Raw genomic sequence first — 20,409 nt, forward strand, 5'->3', positions numbered from 1 at the left:
AAAAAAAAAAAGAAAAAAAAAAAGCACTGTTTCTAAAACATGCTTAAGATTACTTTAGGATATATCTGAAAAATCAGATAGGGGGTTGCTTCTTGGCCTAAAGCAGGTAGCAAATAAGCACATAGTTGGGATTTCAACAAATTTTTCTCTCCTTTTAGGGACAGATCATTCCATTTAAGGCCAAACACTTGAAGAACCACAATAAAAACAATTTCAATTTTCATCTGCTTACAACAAGAGAAGTTAACTGTTTTCTCATTCTAACTTCCTTGAGACTCAAACTAAATTTTAAAGTTGAGCTGAAATGGTAACTTATATGTTTAATTTGTACCACAGATGGACTGAACTTGGTATTTGCATCTGCAAAAATGTTTAAACCTTTCATTTTCTCCTAAAAGGGTAATGAAATGAACAAAACAACCATTAATCAAATTTAGAAATTTATTTACAAAACTTAATTACTTTGCTTTTAAAAAACAATTATTCAATTCATGAAGATTAACCAAAAACAAACCCCATCAAAGTTTATTACTACCATAATCTTTCACAGAATCAAAAGCTTAAAGAAAAACCACCAATAAATGCTTTCATGTAAAACCACAGTGTAAAAAATGGAAACTTTCATTCTAGTGACTAGAATAAAAGCAGATAAATAATCTTTAAAGGGAAAAAATACTTGAGGGGAAAAATACTGTATAACATGTGTAATGCTGGAAATTTAAATATCAGTTTAGTTCCTCATTGCTAACATGGCATTTATATCCCAGATGAGATTTCGTAATTGATCCATAATTTGTTTCAGCTGTTGATTCTTCTGTTTGAGTTTCTGTAAAAACAAAAGAATTTATCAAAAATGTTTCATGAAATATATACCATGAAGGTAGAAGACTAAAATGTCACAAGTTAGAACTCTAATGATCCAGACAGAAATTAAGCTAATTTCCTTAAGGCAGAAGGTCTCAATCCTTTTCTGGCCGCAAACATTCACTGCAAGGCATGATGAGTTCTAATTCAGCCCTCAGAGGCCTACAGCTCCATCCCCCACCTCCCTTTACTCCTCCACTTCTACCACCAAAGAAAATAAGCTAAATATTTACTTGTTATAAAACCTAAGTACATAGCTTTTCCAAGAGGCAGAGTAGCATAGTGGTTAAGAACACAATCTCTAGAGCCAGACTCTCTGGGTTTATACTCAGCTCCTTCACTAACTAAATATATGATGTTGGCCAAATTACTTAAGCTCTCTGTCCCTCAGTTTCCACAACAGAAAAATGGGGGTAATAACTGAACCTACCTCATAAGAGTTTTTATGAGGATCAAAAGATTTGATTCATGTCAAGTGTTAGAACTGTGCCTGGCATACCAGTAAGCATTCAACAAATGTTACTGGTAGGCACAGAATATAAACCGTCAATATAGAATATAAAGTATAATAAAAATGCAATGCCTGATGCAACTGGTCTTTCAAACATGTGGCAGAAGTCACTGTTTGCTCTCAGCATGAAGTGCGATCTAATGCTGAAAACTGAAGACAAGATGGCACAGCCCTGATATAATCTTCTTCGTAACTGAGATTTGCTGGATGCCCTGAATGCACATGGCAGGTGTCTGTATCTCTAGATCTGGGCTTCTACTAGACCACAGTTTGTAAACTTCTTTTTAAGCATCCTTTCTTCAAATCCTATGTAGTAAATGTCTGTGTAGATAAAACAAGATAAACATAGAGAATTTCAAAGTACTTACTTGTTATTATAATAATCATTACTATTAAGCAACCTCTTGGAAACATTACATTTGGAAGTAATATATTTAGTTAGATAATTTTAAAGATACTATATTAAAATACCTCCAGATCAAGTAGTACATGTTCATTATAAAGAGACCTAAAAATCTTAATTTTTATTTCATTAAAGAGCAAACTAAGATTAAATAAATTGCGTATATTCTATCTAGAGTTAGAGAGGTAACAGGAGGTAAGAAGCTAAAAGGGAAGAAGAAATTCTTATTGGAAAACAGAAAAGCAATTTAAAGAGACTTCAATATTAATTAAATTTAATTCATATTTGAAAGGAGAATTAACACAACACAGTCAGATTAAAACATATGACCGTAGAGTACACAGGGTAAGCATACAGTATTTAGTACCATAAAGCTCACCTTAACATAGTTTTGGGGAAAAAGATACTATTAGTACTTTAGGTACTCCTTGTTTAGGTCTCCTTGTTCAGTTTCACATGCCCAATCTTCTAAGTTCTGTTGTCATAAGTATGTGGTAGCTGCCTATTAAGTCTTTGTCATCCTAGAGACCAAGAAACTTCTGCCAGCAATCAAGGGTGGCAGAAAAACAGGAATATACGAATAAAGGTGTATATTGGGAGGTCGAAAACCTCAGTCCCAGTTCTGACTTTGCCTCTAACTTGCTATTTGATCTTAGACAAATTCCTTATCCTCAGTTTTCTTCTGCAAGAAATTGGATTATATAATCTATTAGGCCCTTGCCAGTTCTAATTTGTTTATACCCATACATAAGATGAAAATCAGTTACACAGACACATGTAATGAAAACCAGTAAGCTTAGTTCAGGGAACTAATTCAAGGCTTCAAAGTGATTCAGTCAGCTGCCCTTTTCCACCAAGCCGTCATTCCCCTAAGCTGTGAGAGACTTCAGCTACCATGATTCCCTGCTCAATCTTCATTTTTCAGGAGGAAAGTAGAGAAGAGCAACTGAATAAGAATAAAAGGAAGAGAAAGAATATGAGTTGATTTTTAAAAAATTATTTGAATTAATACCTTCTGACATATCTTGAATATGGTCACTTTAAAAAATTTCAGAACTTCTCTTTGGAATGAAATTCTTAGCCTGTAACACATTTTGTTCCATAAATATTTACTGTGGGTATATTATGTGCCCGGCTCTGGGTTAGGCACTGCAAGGGAAGAAAAATGTGTAGGAAATGGTCCATTGCCTTGAAGAAACTCAGCATGAAGTAGGAAGAAGATACTGCCCAAACGAATAGACCATAACCTGGTTAAGGCAGATGGCAGGGGAAGAATATCAGGTGCTGTGGAACCCCAACTGGTAGGGTCAGCAAACAAGGAAAATATTTTTGTTTGGGGTCTAGAAAAGTTGGTGGTGAGCAAAGAGTGGAAGGAAGGATAAATTTGGTCTTGTTAGTAGATAATGGGGGTCCATTAAAATTCTTGAAGAAGAAATATGATTTAAACTGCAATGAAAAAGGTTAACTGGGCAAATGTGTGCGATGGGTTCTCCTAAATAACTTCAATAGTGACAAATCTGTATCCATGGAAAAGGAGAAAGAGGAGGTATTTAAGTTTTTGAAACAGCTGAAGACCATTCAAAGGCCAAGTCTGGTGAATGAAGCTTAGTGATCACATTTTCAGTATAAATTAAAGAGTAACTAGAAGTAATAAAATTATTTTCTTGAGTGGTTAAAAACAGACTTTCAAATCAATATCAAAACAGGTTACAGATGGTTCCCACAATGGTTACATCATTGGATAAATGCTACTTTCAAGAATACTCATTTGGAAATATAAATTCTGATATACTCATTTAAAAAATTTAGCGGCATTAACTCTTAAAGTAAGAAAACTAAAAAATGTGGGATATTTTCAAGGTAATATTCAACTCTAGGGAATAGTAAAACTTTTTTTAAGTAGGATATGTCATAAGGCATTTGGACAGTTTGTCTCAAAGAGGCCACAAAGTTTTAAATTAAAAGAATTAGCATACAAGTAAAATACCTAGAGCCAAAACACATCATGAAAATATCAACAGCAAAGCTGACAGTTATGCTTATTAGTGGTTAAACTGTAAATAAATTTTCATGACATGATACAGGATTTAATATATACAATCTTGCCACTGATTGATTTTAACAGAGGTTGACAGCTGCTGTTATCAAAATCCATCATCTGTGCCTAATTTGTTACATTAACAGGTGAATGTGTAAGTAGAGTAGATACTTAAAAAAATATGTTTATGCTAAGTCATACCATGTACTTTACTATTCATACAAAGGCTGTGACAATTGGTCAAAAATGCTTTAACTTCTAACTGCTTGAACTCAATTATAGGTCAACTCTGTAAAAACTACCCACATATCTCTTTCAGTTTCATTTTACCATTAACAGAATACTTTTAAGCAAAATAGAGCTTAATCTGATATCCTTAAAATATAGTCTCAAACAAGTGTTCATCCTTTACTTGGGTATTAAGGCTTATGGATTCAAGGACATATGAAAATAAAATGAAGTATTTTAAAAAGCCAAAAATTTGACTATTAAAATTAGGCCATTCTTCATCTGATGATTTATATCAAATACTGATTACAAATTTCATGCCCCAAAGTTTCATGCCACTATGGTAGACATCAGTGATATATATGTTGTTAGAAACCAGACTGACCATCAATATGTTCTGTACAATTTCAAGTACACAGTGATATTCAGCTGACCCTTAAACAATGTGGGGGACAGGTTCCAGGACCTGCCGCAGTACCAAAATCTGAGCATGCTCAAGTCCCACAGTCTGCCCTCTGTATCCATGGTTCTGCTTCCACAGATTCAGTCAACTGCATATTGTGTAGTACTGGAGTATTTTATTGAAAAAAATCTGCATGTGAGTGGATCTGCACAGTTCAAACCTGTGTTGTTCAGGGGTCAACTGTAGTTGAAAAATTAACTCAATTAATTTAAACTACTTTTAATAGCATCTGTGTGATTATGTAATTAGGCCAACATTTTACCATCTGAAGGTGGCTATTTAAAATAAACATATTTTTCACAGAAACACTCAGGTATGTGTGCCATTAAGGCAGAAAAATATATATCAATTGATCATGAGTTTACTCAGTGTTTTAAAATTTTTCCATTATATTTTAATTTTATATTCTAGAAGGGAGGTACAAAGTTGGAAGAAGTGGGGGAAAAGAAAAAATAAAATACCTTAGTACCACTAATTATACATAAGATAAACTCAGTTAACTAACAGTCGGAATATGTATTATATTCAATTCACATTTATGATGTTTTATTTAAGGAATGAGTCAAAAATCTCTTTGGGTTAAAAAATCCACTTTGGTTTCCAGCTGTTAACTTTATTCTCTTCTGCCTTTTTTAGGGGAATTTCAATTTGAGTTAACCAAATCTTAGTCCTCTCCCTCTTTTTTTTTTTTGGTTTTGGTTTCTGTTTACTGCTTAATTCTCCAGTACTGTCTCAAATTATAATAACAATTGCCAGGAAGTAAGAGAGAGCCATGAGGCCAATCAAATGAATACTTCCTCTGCCATTCAAGAGAAGATATTTTCTCTCTAAATTCTCTTAAAAAAATATTCCCATGGAAATATAGGGCTAAGCTTTAAATCTGTTTAAAACATGTAATGGATTCTTTCCTCTTTGTAATGATCTTCAGTTCGATACTATGTTAACTAAAACAAGTTTTATCCCAAAGTTAGAAGTGTGTACAACAGCAAATTCAACAGATTCAAATGGTTTATTCAAAATCAAAACGAGTTCTCAAATGCCTGAAGTATAAATGGGAACACAGAATTTAAAATGTGGGCTTTTATTCCATAAACAGATGAACGTTCAGAGATACTACTTTGTGCATTGAAATAAGCCTGTTGCAGATAAACACTGCGGACTAAACACATGTGTTTATCTTTTCTTTTTTCTCAAACACTAATAAAATGGCAGGAGAGGAATGAAAAAGCTATAAATCCATGTGGAGAAAATGATCAGAAAGGAGACAACAGTAGATGTCAGGTGGCACATTTTAAGAATGAAAAGTAGAAGGGGAGCAATACATGACATGGGAGGAAACTACTGTACAACCCAGATGGATGCAGGAAGGATGCCAATGAGAACGGGCTGATTCTCCACGGAGAACTGGAGACGGGTGCCATCGCAAAGTCAGCACGTGAGCCCAGGGGACAGAAACTGGAGGGAAACAGCTACAGGGACTAGCGAGAGCCCCAGGTGCTCACTCCCACTCCTCACCAACAGGGGACTGAGTACCCTCTCCCGTGTCCTGTCCCACGTTTCAGCGAACGAGAGGTTTGTTTCCTATGAAATTGAACCAGAACAGCTGGGGATTCAGTGCCACCAGCACAGCAGACAGCAAGAAGACATGAGACTATACTCTATGTAGGGCACTGGAAGATTCTTCTCTGAAGAAAGGGAACAGCCCTAAAGAAAAAAAGCCTCAGTAAATGATAGTTGGGGGTCCCCCCAAAGAGAAGAGCCAACTTGCTTCCACATCTCGCTATGATGAAGCCAACTCACAAAGCCTATGATAGGCTTTCTAGTGCTTCCTTCTCAAATATAAACGTCTCATGTTTAAGCATCAGATGCTAACCAGATCTTTTAGAGCCTCCATCTGCAAAGACAACAAAGCATAACGGGTTGGCGAACTATGGCACGTGACCTGTTTTTGCAAGGCCCATGAGCTAAGGATGGTTTTTACATCAGAACAAGGACCATGGGCTTCCCTGGTGGCCCAGTGGTTAAGAATCCGCCTGCCAACGCAGGAGACATGGGTTCGAGCCCTGGTCCGGGAAGATCCCATGTGCCGCGGAGCAACTAAGCCTGTGCACCACAACTGCTGAGCCTGTGCTCTAGAGCCCATGAGCCACAACTACTGAGCCCATGCGCCTAGAGCCCATACTCCACAAGAGAAGCCACCACAATGAGAAGCCCATGCACCGCAAGGAAGAGTAGCCCCCGCTCGCCACAACCAGAGAAAGCCTGCGCCCAGCAATGAAAACCCAACACAGCCAAAAAATAAATAAATAAAATAAAAAAAAAAAAAAAAAAAAAAAGAACAAGGACCACATGTCTCACAAAGCCTAAAATATTTACTATCTCACAAAGCCTAAAATATTTACTATCTGGTCCTTTGAAGTTTGCCAAACCCTGTATGAGAAGATTATGGAAGAGTACCTTCTAATTTCTGAGGGAACTTAATTTACAACATAGAATTTTATATCTAGCCAAACGATCAACTGGACAGATATGTGAAGGCTAAAAACTTAAGTCCCTGCATTCCTCCTAAAGAAGCCACTGACGTATGGACCTTACCAAGGGAGAAATAAACCAAGAAAGAGAAAGATAGGAGATTGAGGAAATAGTGAAACCAACAGAAGAGGTGAAGGAAAGCCCCAGGGCAATGGATGAACAGCAGGCCTAGGGAGCATTCAACCCAGACCTGACGAGGAGAGGACTCAGGGGGTTGGGGGGGAAACCTGTAAGTCGTCTTAGAATTTGATTCTGGAAAGTTGGAAAACAGTACTGAGGTGCGGCCACAGATGCATAAAGAACTAACCAAAATTTTTCGAAATTACAGAATTATTAACTTTAGGAAAACAAAATAATTATTCAAAGAAATGTAATTCTAGTTTACTGTGTGGCTTAGCAATAAGCAGTATTTATGTGCCATAATAATATGAACACAGAATATTTATTGAACCCCAATTATGACAATTGCATTGAAAGGACTGGGGGAGGGAAAGTATGTAGGTGGGTCCAGGACAGACAGACTGTACAGAGAGCTATATCCTCATGTGGAGAAAGAAATACTTTTATACATCACAGTCGTGGTATCAATTACATCCTTTACTTAAAATTCACAAAATTCTACGTCAATAGCTAGTAAGAGTTTTTTGATTACACCCTGTCAAAGTATTACTATAGTCTGATTATATGATAGGTCTTTAAAAAAAAATCAAGAATAGGTTATGACTAAACCATCATATTAGGAAAAAAAGAGGAACTTAGAGAAATGGAAAGTGAAATGAAACTTACCTTTAGAAAAATTACATCTTTCTGAAGTTACACAAGCTTCCCCCCCACCCTCCCCTTGACCCCCCGGCAAATATCATAATATCTTCTATGGTAGAGAACAAACTATATGCATGTCACATGTGGTACTCTGAAATCAAAGTTACCGTCACAATTGTGTTTTATTTATATATACATTTCACTGTATTTTATAAATAATATCCTTACTATAGAGAAAAATAGAACATATCCATTGTGAATTAATACATAGATTATCAACAGAAACATGTAACACTTAATAAATGAATGTCTTGTATCTCTGTACTACCAAACACCACTTATTCTTCAAGATCTAAATTAAAAGTTCCCAATCCCCTCCCTAATCCCCTCGTAATTTTCTACTGTAAATTGTTTATGCTTATTACTGTCAAATTTGCTGGAACTATTCTTCTTAATTTATATTTCACCTCTTAAAAATTGTTTTAAATGTTATTTTAGAAAAATCTATCCATCTTTTTCTTTTTTCCTGAGTTTTGATATACATTTTTCTTTTAATTTTCCAATATTTTGTTTTGCAAGTCTTATTTTCAACTCTGAAATTCATTTTGACACATGGTGTAATGTAAAAGCTAGCTTAATTTTCCCCAAAAGTGTCTCTTTTTAAAGACTGATTTTCCACACAATCCCTCTTATGTCATATTAAATTCTCATATACAATAGGAAGACTTTTTCTGGCTATTATTTTACTAATCTATTCTTGTGCCGGTATTTCACACTTAATTATTGTTTTTACAATATACTTGATATCACGTTTTAGTTTTTGAAGCAGAGTTCTTTATTTCATTACTCTTACAGGAATTGTTTTATATATGTATTTTAGTATGCTCTCAAGAAAAAAATTCCAATTTGGATTTTATTTGGATTTGTTTTTTATTGGTATTGCACTAAAATCTTACTAGTTTTGTGCAGTTTCAAGAGAATTCATATTTGGATTTGGACTGTTACTGTTTAGAATAGTTATTGCCCATATAAGAACTTAATGTGTTCTTTCAACTATTCAAAACTTCTTTTATGTATCTTAATAAGTTTAGTTACATATATCATGGAAATAATTCCTAACTACTTAATATTTGTTGTTGCAATTGTGAATAGGATCTCATATTCTAATTTCTTTATGGCATTATAGAAAAATGGTATCAATCTGGTATTAAGCTCTTCTTTCAAACACTTACTGACTCATTAATCAATGAGCTTCTTTGAGCTTAAGCTTGAGTTAAAATGTTATGTACAAGCTTAAGGAACTTAACAGATTTGTACATAATATTATAACCCCTGTTTCCTAAAGTTTATTTCTGTTTCACTGGCTATAACTTCTAAAACAGTATTAAACACAGTGGTGTAAGGCATCCTATTTTATGCCTATATTTCATCTCAATGAAAAATGTTGGCTATTTATCTGAAATAAAAATATTTTTTTAAAAAAAGACTATCTTGTTAATAGTTTTAAGCATTCTTTGAATCAGCAACATTTGAAGTCTATCAAATGTCTTTTAGATCTGAGAAAAATAATTTTTTTTTCAATTTAATCTATTGATATTACATATTATATATGTAAACTGAGTCATCCTCCTCTACCTCAGAAAACCCTCTGTGGCTGTGGTGGATTAATTAATACCCTGATAAATTCTATTAACTAGCATTAAGAATCAGGAGTGGGGCAGGAGGTGGGAGCGTGTATTTGTAAGTGAAGGAGCGAGATTGGTAGTTTTATTTACTGTGCTATTTGTTAGGTTTTGGTAACCATGTTTCCACCACAGAATGAACTGACAACATTCCTTATTTCCCTATGTTTCTAGAGAACTATCTGAACATTATCTTTTGAACTTCTAAAAGTACTCAGCAATAAATTCAAGTTAGGAACTTTTGGGGGGTGGAGGGGGGGATGGGGTAGTGCTTTGATAACTCAATTTCTTATTCAGCTGTTGAGACATTCACCTCTCCTACTTGTAAATCTTTATCATTTGCTGCTCCAAATATGCTCCAAGCTAGAGAGCTACAATTCTGCCTAGAAAAGAAAAAGGTAAATGGGTTGTGACTGAGTGCCTGTGAGGCTTTTCTAAGAGCTTTATTGCCTGAATTCTGTGATCTCTCTTCTGACTATTCAGATGGCATTTCTGCTTACCTTTTAGTTCTGGGTTGTACTCTAAGTAGGTTAAATTTGTCACAGAAACAACTTCAGGTAATTCTATAATTCAAATTATGTTTTTGAGTTACACAGACTCCCTTGTAATTTGTATCAATAATTCGGAAATATAAAACATACAGACTAGCAACTCACTTTATTGACTTCAGCAATTTCTCGCCTCTCTTCACTAGCAAAACGAGGCGGGCCGGCCCGGTCATCATTCTTTGAGCCATCTTCTTCCACGTATGGAATAAGTTGCTGGGAGTGACAGACAAAAGTTAAAAAAAGTCAAACATATGTCACACAATTTCCAATTATACTGTTATAGATAATGCATCCGATTAAGATCACTTTTTATACTTTTCTCTTAATAGTACAAAAATATATTTTAATTCAAATGACGGCCTAAAATAAAAGCCTTAGAAGTCTATCATTTCAATGCACTCTACACATTAGCTTTTCAGGTTTCTTTTGCAAAATAGGCCTTTTAGCAAAATTAGTTGTCACATGTAATTAAGTAATATCCTACTCAGTCAATCAGCAAATATTTAACTGGCAGATAGTGGGTGAAGAGACACTGAAAAAATAATGACAAACAAGATATAAGTCCTACCCTTACGAAATTTATAGTTCGTTGAGATGGAACAGGCTTTCCTTCCTCTATGCTAAAAAGAAAGGAACTTCATGGATGTGTATTATATAAATGTCATTTACTTGCCGTCTAGTATCTGTGCAGATTTCTAGATGTCTTTTAGTTGGGAGAAATTTTTTTTGTAAGAGAAGAAAATTTATATAGCAATGAAACTTCTAGCAGGATTATAATTAAATACATATGATTTGTGATGTAGTTTATTTGATGAAGCCTCTTGTAGATGCGACAGAGACTTCAGGAATTATCTAGTCCTTCCATCTTATATTACCAATGCAGGAACAGGACAGAGGTAAATAACTGGTACAATCAGGAGTCAGTCTGCCCAAACTTCTATGAATTCTTGGGACAAATATAAACTTGCCCACATTCACAGCTACTTTCTTCCTTTCCTCTCTCCTAATGCAAGCAGAGTGGTCCTTCCTCCTGAAAACACTTAGTCTCCATTCCTATGCCCTGATTCCTCTGCCCTCCTGTCTTCATTATTTATTTCCCCCAACCTCACCCTACCATTTTCTTCCTTTTTTATCTAAACATGTTCTCCCATTTGGAGGAAAAAATCCCTAACCCTCAACTCTATCCCTCTTTCCATCTACTGCTTTCTTCTCTTGCTTTTAATCTAACTTTCCTGAAAGATGGATATCCACTTTCTGGCTTCAGTTCCTTATTTCCTGTTTAATCTTCAGCTCACTGTGATCTGACTTCTTGTTGCTACCTTTTCACAGAAGCTCTGCTCAAATATACCAACAATTAATCTGGTGGACAGTTTTCATTCTTTATTTTCCTTGACTTCTGTGCAGCATCTGTCAATGTCAACCACACTTCCCATCTTCCACATCTCTGACCCCTTCTTTTCAGGCTGTATTGCAGTTTACTCTTTCTCTGTTCACTCTTTACATGCTGACCACTCAAACAAGAAAGCACTGATCCCGGGAAACTGTTCCTTATATGTAATGAGAGAACATCCAAACCTTCCCAGCTACCTTTGGTGGCAGAGATATAACTTGTCAACAGGAAAAGGGCACCTATAAAAATATCATATACCTAATTAACTAAAATATATCTATGATCCGAGATTAAATTTAAAAAATATTTAAAAACTAGAGTGCTTCCACTAAGATAATTTAAATTAATAATGATAAAAATAGTTATAACCTTTTATCCGTAAAGAACTTACATGAAAACCACTTTAAAAGGATTTTACAATACTATTAATATGCCTACTAAAACATCATGCACTGATTGAATTAAAATGAGACACTGGAAGCAATAATAAAAATTGCTACAGACAACTGTCTCCTCCCAACAACAAAAATTTACTATCAGCCTGGATGTTAAAGTCTACTAGAAATTATTAACATGAAAAGACAGTAATAGTTCTATGCATATATATATATCTCACAATTTCATCTTCTCTAGTCAAAAGCAAAACCAGTATGTTTCATAATCTGGAAATATGGTGAAAACAGAAGAGAGAAAGGAAAGAATTACAAATGTTCTGAGACTATCTTAGACTCATCCTCCCTCTACCACTAAAACTTGCCTCTACTGGAATGGGATCCATCCCTCCGCAGTTTTCATTGCATTTATCATAGACCAATCTCAGCTTCCTGAAGAGAATAGAGAGTTGGCGAAGATGATCCTGTAGCTTTGCTAACCGGTCTTGATATGTTCCAGTATGGTAAGTGACACCATTTGGCAGCTTCTCAACAAAAAAACAAAAATATAAGGTAATGAAAATCAAGATTTTCTTTAAGTAAAGCTAGCAAAAAGAAACAATCTTTAAGCAATGCATAAAAGCAAGCAGTTCCTCACAGTTAATCAAGTGCAATTTTAAGAATTTAAGAGTAATACATGTTCATTTATTAATTAGCTCCTTGGCATACTGTAAAGCAGCTCTAGAAAAGACTTTGTGATAAGCCTCTCTGATCAGTTGAAATGCTTTCCACCTCTAACTTTTGATTATATTTATATCACAGCTTTGTATTATAACTTTAAAAAGAATACACAATTTTAATATCACTTACTATTATATAAAGGCAGCAAGCTTCTGAACTCAACCAGGAAGTTAAAAACAAAATATAATTTAAAGAAAAGGAAGAAAAGAAAAAAGATAGGACTTTTCAGCAGCAGAAAAAGAAGAGTAGGCTGCCACTGTTGCAAAAATAATCTCAAAAAACCTTAAATATGATAAGATAATTAAGATACTCAAGGCATGCATTAAAACATAAAGCTGTCACCAAAAGTTTTACTTTAAAAGGAAATCAATAGCAGGAGATAGGTGCAAATCAATCTGTACTTGAACATCATTAATAAATTATTACAAGTAACTGCTATGATCATAACTCTGTTGGATGCTTATATATTTTTAATTCAGGAATTTTATCAAAAGCCAAAAATATATACTGAAATGACAAAAATCACAGATAAATGGAAAAACTACTACCTATTTAGAACTAAATGCACCTTTTGTGCAGTGCTGAAACTCACAAACAAAATCTTCCTTTCTCTGTACATCTTTACAGTTATTTTATTCCCACAATTTGATCTGTGAAATCATCCTGAAATTAGAATTAACAAAATTTGTACCATGTTTTCTAGTATACGAGGTAATTTCATTATAAGCACTCATACATACACTTACCCTGGGGAATAAAGTGACTTAAAACCAAGACCCAAACTACTGTCTAATAGCTAGAAGATCAGTCCAGTCTTTCTAAACCTGTTCATCCTTTTTTTCTTTTCTAAACAGATAAGGTAGGAATGCAAAAAAAAAAAAAATAAATAAAGCCTGATAGAGTGTTCAGAGAAGAAAGAAAACAAGACACATTATTGTTACAAGTAGGTAAAACCATAACACTAAAAAAAAAAAGACTGTAAAGGCCTATACGTAGTTGTTAAAAGGTGTAATAGTTGATAAAAGATGTAATAGGAAGATAGGCTTAATAATTCATTTTCTTCTTTTCTCTCATTTCCAAATTTCCTGTAATGTTATATTTATAAGTTAAGGAGATGGATCTTCTGAAATTCTTTGAAATGAGTTTTATTAGGATTTTTGGAAATTCTCAAGAATTAAAACATCCTGAGGATTATATCTCAAAGAAATGTGATAAAGGTACCAAGGACTGAATTAGTCAAAACAGTTTAAAGGAGAAAAGCATTATAAGAGTTCACCCCCCAATACAACGCAGGATTTCTCATGACCTTTCAATTTATGAACTTTCACAAACATTAACAAATAAGAGAAAAGTTTCAAAGGGTCACTGCTTTCTTGTTTGGGTGATAATAGGAAGTATAATGATTACATCTTGCATGCAGAAGCAGGCTCTACCTTTATTATGGTACTGACTACATTGAGTACTTTGCCCATATTTTGTACTTAATAAAGACTAGAAGCAACTGACATTTATATCCCTGTATTTAGTATAGTGCACACACAGAGAAAGTTTTGAAGTACAGTCTGGATTATTTTACTTTCATGAATTATTTTTTCCATAAATCGACACTTAAAATTCGCTAAGAATTCTGTGTTATGCAAAAGAACTCTTGATAAATCCTTTCATAAAGGAAAACAAAATCCACCCTCCTCAAATTCACCCTCTTAGCAAGTTTGGGTATTAGTTTTCACATAGCGCATCAGCTTCTCAAAGAAGGGAGCAATTAATTCATTCAAAAAATTTACTGTACTTTTCATGTGTCAGGCACTGTTCTAGAAGCTGAGGTAGAGCAGTGAACATGAGAGAGATAAGTTTCCTATACCACAGAGTATAAGTTATAATTGTGCCTAGGAGCTCTTGGGATGGATATACTATATAATGTAGATGTTTAGCTAACAAGCACATCAGTAACCATCTCACTAATGAATACTGAATATCTGTAAATAAATATGTGATCATACCGCTAGACACTAAAAAGGCATTTAACTAAATTCAACATCCATTCTTAAAACAAATATAAAACTCTTAATAAAAATTCCCCAACACAATAAAATACATTTATCTCAGTTAAAAAGTCAGCACCATGATTAATGTGGAAATATTACAAGCATCTGCACTAAAGTCAGGAACAGAACAGGATGTCTACTAAGACCACTAATACTACCAGTGAACACTGTTCTGGAGGTACTGGCCAATGCAATCAGAGAAGAAAAAAAAAGCTGAAATATTAAAAAGCTGTGGCATAATCATCACTATTTACAAATGATATAAAGTGCTACTATCAATAAAGGAAGTCAAGAGAGAGATGGGTACAAAATTAATACACAGAAAACCATAGCTCTGCTTTCATATATAAAAACAAAAGAAAATGAGAAAGGAAAAAGACCCCATTTACAACAGCAACAATAAAGATAACATCCAGATAAAATATTTGACTTAAAAAATGTCAAGATAAATATGAAAACTTAAAATACTTCATAGAGACACAAAAAAGGGTATTTTGTGTTCTTGGTTAATAAGCCTCAACATCATACCAATATAAAGTCTCTCTAGGTTAAATCAACCGAATAAAAGCACTAACAGGATTTTCTCAGAACTATTAAGGTGATTCTAAAGTACATGTGGAAAGATAAGCAAGAATAGCCAGGGCAATTTTGAAAAATAAGTGTAAATACTTTATAGAGCCTCAATAAATATAAGAAAGTTTGCCATTACTACATAAAAGAAAGCAGCTAAGTGGAATAGAGCATCCATAAATTGATTCGTTTATATGAAGTAGCATCTGAAATCAATGGAGGAGGAAAACGAATTATTCAGTCAACCTTTTGGAAAAAGTAAAGCTGGGGCCATGCCTTACATTTCATACTAGGATAAATTCCATACGGATCAAAGTTTTAAGTATAAAAATTGAAACAAAACTGAATTTTTCCTGATTTTGCAGTGGGGAAGGACTTCCTAACTTAGACATTGAACCTAAAAAGACTGATAAATTCAGCTACCTTAAAAAAATATATGTATGGCAAAAGGTAAAAAACAGACTGGGGGAAAAATACTTGCAAGTTATATCATACAGAGCAAGTTTTTCTAATATGTAAATAGCCAAATCTTATAAGTTGGGGGAGAAGGTAAAAAAGACCAAAAAAAAAAAAAAAAGATAGAAAAATGGGCAAATAATATGAACAAGCAGTTAACAGAAAAGGAAACAGAAGTGATTCATAAAAATATGAAGAGATGCTGGAACTCATTAAGACTAGGAGAAATGTAAAGTAGATTTTCACCTATCAAATGATCAAAGATCCAGAAATATAATTTGCTGTGTTAGTCTCAGCCTGATTGTTGGTCAGGAAATGGTAGCATAAGCTGGTACAACTTCCATGGAGTGCAATTCATCATAATTTATCTAATTACAGAAGCACAAAGCCACTTCTAAGAATTACCCTGCAGGTATACTTGAGCATTTATGTAGGAAGGTATTCACTACAGTATAACAGTGAGAGATTAAAAGCAATCTAAATGCCCTTCACTAGAGGACTGGCTAAATAAAGCACAGTATGTCCATGCAGTGGATTACTATACTATACACCTTAAAAGGAAAAGGAAGTGTTTTCTGTATAGATATGAATAAACTCCAAAATGTACCAAATGAAAAAAGCAAGGTGCAAAATGTGTATAATATACCAGTATTATCTGTGCAAAAGGAGGAAATGAAAGAATATACACGTACATTTGCTTAAATATGCACAGACTATCTAGAAGGATATATTAGGATAGTAATAAAAATCCATAATAATCATCACCTGTGGAGAGAAGTCAGCTAGCAGATAGTGATGGGAGGGGGAATGTTCACTGTAATGTCCTTTTTTTATTTCTGAATTCTGAATGTATTATATATTCAAAACAATTTTTAAGATTTAAAGCATAACAAATAGAACCAAAGCAATACTTTCTTATGCAGGGAATCTTAATCTGGGATCTAGCGATCTTTAGGGAGACATCTGTTAACCCCCTGAAATTTTATTCAAAATGTTTACATGTGCATTTTTCTCAGAAGAGAGTCCATAGTTATCATTAGATTTTCAAAAGGCTAAAGGACAACTAATAAAGAACCATTTTTCTAAAACAAATGCTCAGAAATAACCTCAGCAGTTGATATTTATGGCACTTCATCCTTCTAGATTAATAATATAGAAGATAATTTTAAAAATTTGAATACTTAAAAGAATGCATTAATAAATAGCTTATATGTAGTCTTGTTTGTACCACTTCTCTCAGCTTTTTATAAATGAAGGAGCACATTGTTGCTTCATTTCCAGCCAATCATGATATGGCCCACAGGGTCTTAGAGGACTTAAATCACAGAATTCACAATATAAGAAGCACAAAGAAATAACTATTGTAGTACCTTACAAATTGGTTTTGAATATATGTCCACATGTAATCTAGTTATTAATACTTTTTTGAAAGAGTTCAGTTCTTTCAGTGTCAGTTATGGATGTGTATTATATCTCTGTTAATAGTACAAACTGTTTGACAGCAAGTTAGTATTATAAAGAGGTTAGTAGGACGAGCTACCAGTCATGTGATGTTGGGTAAAGTCTTCTCTCTTTAAGCCTCAATTTCCTTAACTGTAAAATAGGGATAAAAATACTTCTTAGAACTGTTCTTATAACAGTATACCTGACCAAGGAAAGTACTTGATAAATGTTAGCTATTAGCTCTACTAGTCCAATACAGCAGGTTGAAAATAAAGAAATATTTGCTAAATTCTGAGATCATTTAACCCATACTTTAATCATCTTATATATTAATCTATTAATTTTTAAAACAATTGCCAAAGATTTCATATCTTCTCTTGGATTCCCTTTGTATTTTATTTCACACTGGCTTTATTGACATGGTCTTAAAAGATTTCCATACAACTGTATTACTTCTAGAATCAAGAGGAAAAAAAAAACTCAACCATTAAAAAAAAAAAGGCAATAAAACATTCTTTAGTGCACCAATTGAAATAAGAGTTCTAAAGTTCTAAGAGTCTGAGGGCCTGGTTTCAAATTTACCCTATACTGACTAGATTTGGACAAGTCACTTTACCTCTCAGAATCACAGAATCCTCATCCATAAAACAAGAATGATATCCACATCACATAGTAGTAAAGATAAGCATTAAAAATGGGTTAGCAAAATGGTGCTGGAATAATTGGATATCCAAATGCAAAAAAAAAAAAACCACTCAGATCCATATCTATCATTATATAAAAAAATTAACTACATGCGGATCATAGACCTCAATGTAAAACCCAGAACTGTAAAACTTCCAGAAGAAAACATAGGAAATCTTTGCCACCTTGGGTTAGACAAAGATTTCTTAGATACGGAACCAAAAGCAAAATCTGTAATAGAACAAATCAATAAATTGGATTCCATCAAAATTTAGAATATCTGTTCTTCAAAAGGCAATATGAAGAGAATGAAAAGCCACAGACTGGGAGACAAAACAAAAAGACATACAATACAGAAAAAAAAAGAAAAGACATACAATAACAAGTGCTGGCAAGAATGAGGAGTAACTAGAAGGCTCAAGCACTGCTGATGAAAATGTGAACTGGTGCGGCCACTTTGGAAAAGTTTCTTAAAATGTTAAACAGACATTTCCCTTATAACCCAGCAATTCCACTCCCAGGCATCTATCTACTTAACTGAAATGAAACACATGTTCACACAAACATTTGTAGATGAACACTCATAGCAGTATTATTTATAAGAGCTGCAAAGTGGATACAACCCAAATGTCCATCAGCTGATGAACTGATACGCTAATTGTGTTATATTTATATGGTAGAACACTTCAGCAATGAAGAGGAAAGAACTACTGATACATGCTGAGTGAAAGGAGCCACACCGCCCGCCCGCACCAAAAATCATAGTGTATGTTATATGAAACTCTATAAAATGCAAACTAATTTACGGTGCCAGAAAGCAAAGCAGAGATTGGCTGTGGATGGAAGGCCAGAAGTAAAGATTTAAAAGGGGCACGAGGAAACTGTGGGGTGATGGATGGTTTCACAAGTCCACATGTGTCAAAACTTTAAATGCATTGTACTGTACGTCAATTATACCAAAATAAAGCTGTTTAACAAAATGCTTAACAGAATCTGAATTCAACACCTTGGACCCTCAAAAAGTATTCTGTGGTTAAATATGAGATTAAAATAATCCCAAGAGCATGGCGGAGTGAGACTCACCTCTACCTTGAAAGATACAAGAGTTCGCCTAGAAACCTGAGAACCCGGTCGAATCTAGAAAATGTGGCTTCAATCTTCCAGAAATCTGGCCTGGAAAACATCACCTCCACATCTTGGGGACAGACACATTACTGGGGAACGCTTCTGAATGTAAATGGGGGCGACCACATACTCGAGGTTTGGCCACGGCAGCCGCGTCGACGCCCAGGGACCCCACGTAACAATTAAACCAGCAGCCCCTTCCCTCGCAGAAACATCCCGCTTTCTCCACGCACGGCCATGACCGGAGCCCTCCTTCCTTCCCACCTGCATGTTCCTCAGGAGCTGGAAGATCTCCATGGTGCGGTACACGATGTCCTGGACCGTCTCCTGCCCGATCCGGCAGAGCGATGCGGTGTTGACCTCCCGGGCCGCCTGCTGGGCCTGGGGCCCGGCGAAGGGCCCGGGCGCCATCCCCGACGCAGCCAACGGAGGGGTGGACATGGCGTGGCAGCGGCGTCAGGTGAGCAGGGCTGCAGAGTAGGCGTCAGGGGGTCCGCCTGACGCTAGGCGGTCGCTGGCCTCGGCGTGAGCAGAAGCTTCTAAGACTCGGGCGGTCTGATTTCAACACAGCTGCCGAGACTTCCGCCACCGTGACGTAACACGTCATCAAACGTCACGGGGACCGCGCCCTCGGCGGGGTCCCTGGGAACCTGTGTTAGCTCAAGGTCGGCCGGGATTGGACTGGAAGCCCGGGCGGGGCGGGACGGACGGGTTGAGTAGCCAATCATCGGCTGTACTCTAGCCAGAGGGGGCGGTGCGCGTGGTGGAAGGCCGGTGGGCTTTCCCACTACTTCGTTTCCCGGTCTCAGCCAATGGTTAGGATTCTTGATAGAACGCTTACTTCGTCTTAATTTCCTTGCTGATCATTTTTTAAAAAAATAACAAGCATACGAAGTTTGTAGTAGTATTGTCCTTTCACAACTAGAAGGCAGGCCCAGAGGGGCTAGTTTGACATGTTTAGTCACATACAGCTTGCAACTGATAACCTGCGATTTGAGTTTTTGATCTTCATGCTTCACTGTGATCTGACACCAACTCCGCATTTGTTTTTGGTCCCTGCTGAAAAGTCGGTTTATTCGGGAAGCTTTCCCGATCACTGGAAGTATAAAATTAACACTTCTCTCTCACATACACTATCCCCCCACCCCCTTCCCCTTTCTGACTTTGGCACTATGTTGTATATAATTTTCAGTTTGTTTACATTCCGACTTCTCCTCGCCTTATTCACACACACTAGAATGTAAACTTTGTAAAAACAGAGACTATGTTTTATTCGCTTACTGTATTCTCAATGCTTAGTGATTGGCACATAGAAGGTGCTCGATAAATACATGTTATGACATTATAAATGTAAGAAAAATTAGAATAAAGCCATTCTCTCTCCTACCTCTTCCTGTCCATTTCCAAAGGAGGGGGAAAGTCCAGAATGTGAAAACTGGTGATAGGCACTAAATTATTGTGGTTTTTTTTTTTTTTTTTTTTTTTTGTGGTATGCGGGCCTCCCTCTGTTGTGGCCTCTCCCGTCGCGGAGCACAGGCTCCGGACGCGCAGGC

At 35.5% G+C, this 20,409-nt stretch overlaps 1 protein-coding gene across 4 annotated transcripts; it reads right to left on the reverse strand.

Moving 5' to 3' along the window:
- Positions 1-455: 455 nt before the first annotated feature.
- Positions 456-19,468, reverse strand: MED30 (mediator complex subunit 30). 4 transcript variants are annotated; one of them, XM_007113057.4, is made up of 4 exons: positions 19,121-19,468; positions 12,179-12,337; positions 10,140-10,244; positions 456-826 (listed from the first exon to the last, which is right to left on the reverse strand). In XM_007113057.4, exons 1-4 carry the CDS (start codon positions 19,295-19,297, stop codon positions 731-733), a joined length of 537 nt encoding a protein of 178 aa, XP_007113119.1. In that variant the 5' UTR covers positions 19,298-19,468; the 3' UTR covers positions 456-730. The 4 variants fall into 4 exon arrangements, with proteins under 4 accessions (XP_007113119.1, XP_028356376.1, XP_028356374.1 ...); XM_028500575.2 differs by lacking the exon at positions 456-826 and adding an exon at positions 835-1,696; XM_028500573.2 differs by lacking the exon at positions 456-826 and adding an exon at positions 1,959-2,724.
- Between the last annotated feature and the right edge of the window lie 941 nt (positions 19,469-20,409).

Source organism: Physeter macrocephalus, chromosome 15 (genome assembly GCF_002837175.3).
Source record: "Physeter macrocephalus isolate SW-GA chromosome 15, ASM283717v5, whole genome shotgun sequence".
In the NCBI taxonomy this organism is placed as follows: Eukaryota; Metazoa; Chordata; class Mammalia; order Artiodactyla; family Physeteridae; genus Physeter; species Physeter macrocephalus.